The 7500-nt window shown below is 40.3% G+C and overlaps 1 protein-coding gene across 1 annotated transcript in view; it reads left to right on the forward strand.

Moving 5' to 3' along the window:
• Window positions 1–6745: 6745 nt before the first annotated feature.
• The window catches only part of EMWEY_00027240 (oxoacyl-ACP reductase, putative), a gene marked incomplete at both ends in the record, with an annotated part of 1118 nt that continues 363 nt past the window's right edge, over window positions 6746–7500 (forward strand). The window contains 2 exons of the mRNA XM_013478169.1: window positions 6746–6931; window positions 7446–7496. Coding sequence (XP_013333623.1) covers window positions 6746–6931; window positions 7446–7496 — 237 coding nt within the window. The remainder of the gene's footprint in view (window positions 6932–7445; window positions 7497–7500) is intronic.

Consider the following 7500-nt stretch of genomic DNA (forward strand, 5'->3'; position numbering starts at 1 on the left):
ATAATATATTTGTATAGGAGTTTCTTCCTGTAGGTTTGTGTACACTCGGGGTGTATAGGCACCACCACCTTTTCTTTCTTATAAACACTTTTTGCTGTTTTTTCCTTTCTTTCTTCCTTTATTTTTAATTAAATAAACAATTAAATTAAATATATATTAATTAATTAATTAATTATAATATAAATGGTCTTTTATATGCACAGATGAGCTGCAAGACATCTTGGGGGCCCCTGCTAGCGGGGGGCCCCACACCATCGATACCCTTTTGGAGGCCCCGGCAGCAGCAGTTAAGAGCAGCAGCAACAGCAGCAGCAGCAGCAGCAGCAGCAAAATAGTATCTATAATTGAGGCATAGAATTGTCTCTTTGGACCTATGATGGCCAAAAACAGCAGCAGCAGCAGCAGCAACAGCAACAGCAGCAACAGCAGCAACAGCAGCAACAGCAGCAACCCTAGTTAGAAGATAACCCAATGTGTGCGCGATGATTTTCTTTTCTTCTTTTCTTCTTTTTTATTTCTTCCTTTTTATTTCTTCTCCTTTTTATTCCTATTCTTTTTATAGGGGCCCCTCTTCTGTACCCCTTTTCCCTATAAACACACCATCGCCTCCTTGGGGCCCCCAGCAACTGCAGCAACAACAACTGCAGCAACAGCAGCAACAGCAGCAGCAGCAGCAGCAAGCAGCAGCAGCAACATCAGCAGCAATTCCATCCCTTAGCAGCATGTCTGGATTAAGGGGGATACATTCTGTACTGAATGCTGCTGTGGGGCCCCCAGCCCGTCGTCGGCTGCTGTCGGGGGCCCTTGGGGGCCCCCTAGGGGCCCCCCAGGGGGCCCCCTTGGGAGCTCCCTTAGGGGCCCCCCAAGAGATTCAGAGGCCTTTATTTATTGGAGGAAACTCAGCAGCACCATTTGCAACAGCAGCAGATGTTGCTGCATTACGTGCAGCAGCAACACCAACAGCAGCAGCAGCAGCAGCAGAAGCAGCAGCAGCAGCAGCAGCAGCAGCACCAATTCCTCGTAAGCGTGTGTTTACACGAACAAAACAAATCGCTACAATAGGACCTGCGTCATGGGAAAAACATCAGGTAATAAACCCTAAACCCTAAACCCTAAACCCTAATAAACCCTTATAAACCCTAATAAACCCTTATAAACCCTAATAAACCCTAATAAACCCTAATAAACCCTTATAAACCCTAATAAACCCTAATAAACCCTAATAAACCCTAATAAACCCTAATAAACCCTTATAAACCCTAATAAACCCTAATAAACCCTAATAAACCCTAATAAACCCTAATAAACCCTAATAAACCCTAATAAACCCTAATAAACCCTTTGCCATTGAATAAGGTGTCCCTTCTTGCTGTCCAACTCTTGTTTGGTATCTAATACACCTCTACAATTTGCTTCTGCTGCTGCTACTGCTGTTACTGCTGTTACTGCTGCTACTGCTGCTGCTGCTGCTGCTTATTATTATTATTATATTTATATACAGATAGAATCCTTATTCTTAAATGGTATAGAAATCTTTCGTCTTAATTTCTCTCATGGATTAATACAAGAAAAATACCAACAATATCTATCTATTAGGCAAATAGAGCACAAATATAATACCCCTTTATGCGTTATTGCTGATTTACCCGGTCCTAAGCTACGCTTGGGGGCCCTAGGGGCCCCCCAGGTGCCCCATCAGGGGCCCCCTTCGGGGGCCCCTGATGGGGCACCTCATGGGGCCCCTGGGGGGCCCCTTGCAACTGCATCCGATGAAATATTCATGCTGCAGCAGCAACATGAATATATACTCGATGCTAAGAGGGAGCCAGGGGGGCCCCTGAGGGCCCCCCTACAACAATGGAGGGTACTAAAGGCATTAAGGGTAGGGGATCGTGTACTTATTGATGATGGTAAGGTAGAGCTAAGAGTAGTTGAACTGTCTCCTTTGCTGCAGCAACTGCAGCAACAGCAGCAACAGCAGCAACAGCAGCAACAACAGCAGCAACAGGAAGAGGAATGGGATATAGATGAGGAAGGAGAAGAAAGAGACATAGCAGAAAAAGGGTACTGGGTTCGTTGTATAGTAGAGACAGGGGGCCCCATTAGCAGCAAGAAAGGTGTCTCCTTTCCTGATAGTCTCCTCTCCTTATCTGCTATAACAAGAAGAGACAAACAATTAGCAACAATTGTCTCCTCATGGGGTGTAGATTGGATAGCTGTCTCCTTTGTACAGACACCGCAAGATATTACCTCTCTTAGGAGTCTCCTACTGCAGCAGCAGCAGCAGCAGCAACAGCAGCAGCAGCAGCAGCAGCAACAGCAGCAGCAGCAACAGCAACAGATAGGAGAAGGTACTCCTGGATATATTGCTGATTTATCTCCTCCTCTGTCTCCAATCCCTATGATAGATCCCTCTTCTGCTGGTGCTTCCTCTGCTGCTGCTGCTGCTGCTACAGCAGGAGGAGGAGGAGGAGGAGGTGTGTTGCCTAGCAGCAGCAGCAGGAGCAGCAGGAGCAGCAGGAGAATACCTGGATTAATAGCAAAGATAGAGAAGAAAGTAGCATTAAATAGACTAAAAGAAATAATAAATAATAGTGATGGTATAATGGTAGCAAGAGGAGACTTATGTATAGATGTGTCTCCTTTTTATTTGCTGCATGCACAGCAGCAAATAATTCAGGTGTCTAGGCAGCTTAATAAACCCTATATAATTGCTACACAGATGCTAGAGACTATGATTAATTGTCCCCTTCCTTCTAGGCCTGAGGCTATAGATACAGCAGCAGCAGCAGCAGCAGCAGCAGACTCTCTTATGCTCTCTCAGGAGACTGCAGCAAGCAGCAGGGGACCTGTTATTGCATGCATGCAGCAGCAAATTATACACACTAACGAACTGTCTCCTTCTTATACACTGCAGCAACTTATTAAGCGACCAGCAGCAGCAAAAATATTTGCTGCTGCAGCACAGCTCTCTACAGGGGAGGGAATTAATCCTATTCCTTCTCCTCCTGCTGCTGCTGCATCTAATGCAGCAGCAGCAGCAGCAACAGCAGCAGGTGCTGCTGCTCCTGATGGAGATAGTAGGATGGCGGGAGGAGCGTCTCCTGCTGCAGCAGCAGCAACGAATGTGTGGCCCCAATGGCTACAGCAGCAGCAACAGCAACAGCAGCAGCAACATCAGCAGCAGAGGAACTATGGTGGTGTGGGGCCACAGCAGCAGGAGCAGCAACAGCAGCAGGAGGAAGAGGAGGAAGAGGGACCAGGAGAATTAGTAACAGCAAAGGCATTAGCAGCAGGTGCAGCAGCAGCAGCAGAAGCAAGTAATGCTCAGGCAATAATAACAATGACGGGGGGCCCCCAGGGGCCCCTCTCCTTATCTGCATTAAGGTACCCTACCCCTATAATTGCATGCACAACAGACATAAGAGAGGCTCGTTATATGCAGCTATTTTATGGTGTATTACCTGTCTATATAGACCCTCAGCAGCAGCAGCAGCAGCAGCAGCAGCAGCAGCAAGAGGGGGGGCCCCAAGGGGAAAGAAATAATATATGTAGAGATAATTGGGTACAGATAGCAATAAAAAAAGCAAAAGAAGAAGGTCTGCTGCAGCAGCAAAAGAACCTTGTTGTTGTATGGGGCCCCCAGCAGCAGCAACAGGGGGGCCCCCAACAGCAGCAACAGGGGGGCCTCCAAGGACGGTACCCTACTAGTAATACTTTTATTACCCTATGTACTACAGAATAAAATCCTTAACCTCGAGGGTTTAGGGTTTAGGGTTTAGGGTTTAGGTGCAGCAGCAGAGCAACAACTGACCATGAAGGAAAGCGGAGGCAGAAGCACCAACAGCAGAGCAGCAGCAACAGGTCGTGCAGCACGAGTGGCGGCGACAGCAGCAGCAGCAGCAGCAGCAATTCCTGTGGGGGCTCTCACTTCTTTGCTGCTGCTGTCTGTCTCTGTTATTGCTGCTGCTGCTGCTGCTGCTGCTGCTGCTGCTGCGGCTTCTGCTGTTTGTTTTTCCGTTGCTTGCTGCTGCTGTCTCTGCTGCTGCTGCTGCTGCAATAATAACTGCAGCAGGATGGAGACAGCAGCAGCAGCAGCAGTGTCTCCTTTCTCTTTTCTTTTGTCTCCTTTTTCTTTTCTTTTTCTTTTTTTTTTCTCTTAATAAGACAAAGTGTCTCCTTTTATACCCATTAAGGAATATTTCTATAAGAAAGGAAAAAAAGGAGACACTTTATGCCCCCCTTTGTAGCTAGCTAGGTCTAGCAAGCTACAGGTAGCTAGCTGCAGTATTCTATTACTATCTGTCCCTAGCTAGCTACAGCTAGCTAGCTCTATTATGTCGTAGCTAGCTGTAGCTAGCTATAGCTAGCTATAGCTAGCTACAGCTAGCTACAGCTAGCTAGCCCAAGGTGTAGCTAGCTAACTGGTAGATAGTAGCTAGCTGTAACTAGCCATACAGCTAGCTAGCCAACTTGCTGCTGCTTGCTGCAGGTGTATGCGGCTAACCTGCGGATACACCGTAGAAATATGTCCTGCTGCAGCAATAAAAAGGGTATTAACAAGGAATTAATTAATTAATTAATTAATTAATTTATTTATTTATTTATTTATTTATTTATAAATATAACAATAAACATTAAAATAAATAAATAAACATTAAACTAAATAAATAAATAAATAAATTAATTAATTAATTAATTAATTAATCAATTAAGACAGACAGAAGGCGTGGGGTTTTGTTGGTTGTTTATTTATGCATGCAGTCTGCATGCATGCATGCATGCATGCATGCATTTATTAATTAAATAAAATAAATAAATAAATAAATAAATAAATTGATTAATTAATTAATTAAATAAAAAGAAAAAGAAGAAAGACAGCAGTGTGTAGCAGGTGGTCTACTGCTGCTGCTCCTGTTGCCGCTGCCGCTGCTGCTGCTGCTAGGGTGTCTATGCACCTTATTATATGTATTTATTATATATAATATATTATATATATTATTTATTTTATTTATAAATATAAATAAATAAATAAAAAGGGAAAAAGAATTAAAAAAAGGCAGCAGACAGCAGCAGCAACTCCTCCCCCCTCCCCTTATTAGCGGACATGTGCCGATACACTGCTGCTGCAGCAAACCATAAACCCTAAACCCTAAACCCTAAACCCTAAACCCTAGAGTTGAAGCCTTCTTATTGTGTGTTAAACTGTATTAAGTTTTATTTATAAACCCTTATAAACCCTAAACCCTAGGGAGGTTTGCTGGAGGGTTGTGGCTAGGGTTTGTCTGTCTCTCTCTTTCTTTGTCGAGTAGTAAACCCTCATAAACCCTAAACCCTCATATAAACCCTAAACCCTCATATAAACCCTAAACCCTCATAAAAAACCCTAATAAAGAAGATGCAGGGATTTTCTTTTCTTCTTCTTTTCTTCTTATGGTGTATAATAAGAGAAGGGAGAGAAGCAGCAGCAAGTTTGCTGCTGCAGCATAAAACTGCCTTTATAAACCCTTCCTCAAACGTAAACCCTAAACCCTAAACCCTAAACCCTCAATAAACCCTATAAACCCTTAAAACCCTCAATAAACCCTCAATTAACTCTCAATAAACCCTCAAAAACCCTAGCTAGACTATTATATCTATATATGTAGCCAATACTATCTATCTCCTCTCTTTTATATATATATTTATATTTATTTATTTATTTATATTTATTTATTTATTTATATTTATTTATATATATGTGTTATATAGGGTTTAATAACATTTAAAAACCCTCTTCCCTCCGCATCAGCAGCAACCCCTGCAGCAGCAGCAGCAGCAGCAGCAACAGCAGCAGGAGCAGCAGGAGAAGAAGGAGGCGCAACAGGAGAAGGAGTAGCAAACCCTAAAAAAGGGTTTAGATTAACTTTTTGCGAAGGACGTGATGATGGTGTTGCATTAGTAACAGGAGGGAGTAGAGGAATAGGGTTTGCAATAGCTAAAACCCTAGCACAAGGAGGAGTAAATAATATTATTTGTGTTGCTAGGGATCAGGTAAATGCAGCAACAGCAGCAGCAACAACAGCAGAAGCAGCAGGGGGAGATAGAGGGGAGAAAAAGGAAGAGACAGAGGGGTTTTTGTTCGTTGGACTTGAGCTGTTTTTATTTTTTTTATTTTTTAGGGTTTAGGGTTTAGGGTTTAGGGTTTAGGGTTTAGGGTTTATATTTGTTGTGTATGCAGGCAGCATGCGACAGTGCAGCAGAAGAGATAAAAAGATTAGGTGTAAATTGTGAGGGTTTAGGTATAGATGTTAGTGATGGATCTGAGGTGTCTAGACAGCTAGATAAATTAATAAATAAATATAAAAGAATAGATATATTAATTAATAATGCAGGTATAACTAAGGATAATTTATTCATAAAAATGAATATAAATGATTGGCATGATGTTATTAATACTAATCTTTATTCTGCCTTTTATTTTACACAACCTGTTATCAAAATTATGTCCAAATATAAGTATGTACACTCTAAACCCTAAACCCTCATAAACCCTAAACCCTAAACCCTCATAAACCCTAAACCCTAAAAATTCAAAAATTTTAAAAAAACCCTAAAAATACAAATATATAATAAAAAGATGCAGAAAAAAGGAGAAAAAAGAGGAAAATAAATAAAAAATATATCCCTATCTCTCCCTATAAATAAATAAATAAATATGTGTATATATATATATTTTTTTTGTAGGTACGGACGTATAATAAATATGTCCTCTGTAGTAGGAATAGGAGGAAATAAAGGACAAGTTAATTATTCTGCATCTAAAGGGGGATTAATTTCTTTTAGTAAATCTTTATCTAAGGAATATTCATCAAGAAATATTACTATTAATGCTATTGCCCCTGGATTTATACAATCTAATATGACAGATAAGATGACACCAGAGGCAAAGGTATATTCTATTTATTAATTAATTAATTAATTAATTAATTAATTAATTAATTAATTAGTTTATTTATGTTTATTTATCTTATTTATTTATTTTTTTCTTGTTTTTTTTTATACTATTAATGTTATTGCCCCTGGATATATACAATCTTATATGACGGATAAGATAACACCAGAGGCAAAGGTATTATTTATTTATTTATTTATTTATTTTATTTATTTATTTACTTTATTTGTTTATTTATTTATTTATTTATTTATTTATTTATTTTATTTACTTTGTTTTGTTTATTTTGCTCTTTTTTTGGTCTCTTTTCCTTATATTTATTTTTTTTATTTATGTATGCATTTTGTCTCCTTTTTCTTCTTTTTTTGTCTCCTTTTTCTTCTTTTTTTGTCTCCTTTTTTTATGTATTGTGTATCCTTCTTTCTTTTGTCTCCTTTTATTATTTATTTTGTCTCCTTTTTTTATTTATTTTGTCTCCTTTTTCTTCTTTTTTTTTCTTGTCTCCTTATAGGCTGGTACTCTATCGACAATCCCTGCTGGTCGCCTTGGCACACCACAAGAGGTAA

This window comes from Eimeria maxima, genomic scaffold (assembly GCF_000499605.1).
Source record: "Eimeria maxima Weybridge genomic scaffold, Emw_scaff301, whole genome shotgun sequence".
NCBI lineage: Eukaryota > Apicomplexa > Conoidasida > Eucoccidiorida > Eimeriidae > Eimeria > Eimeria maxima.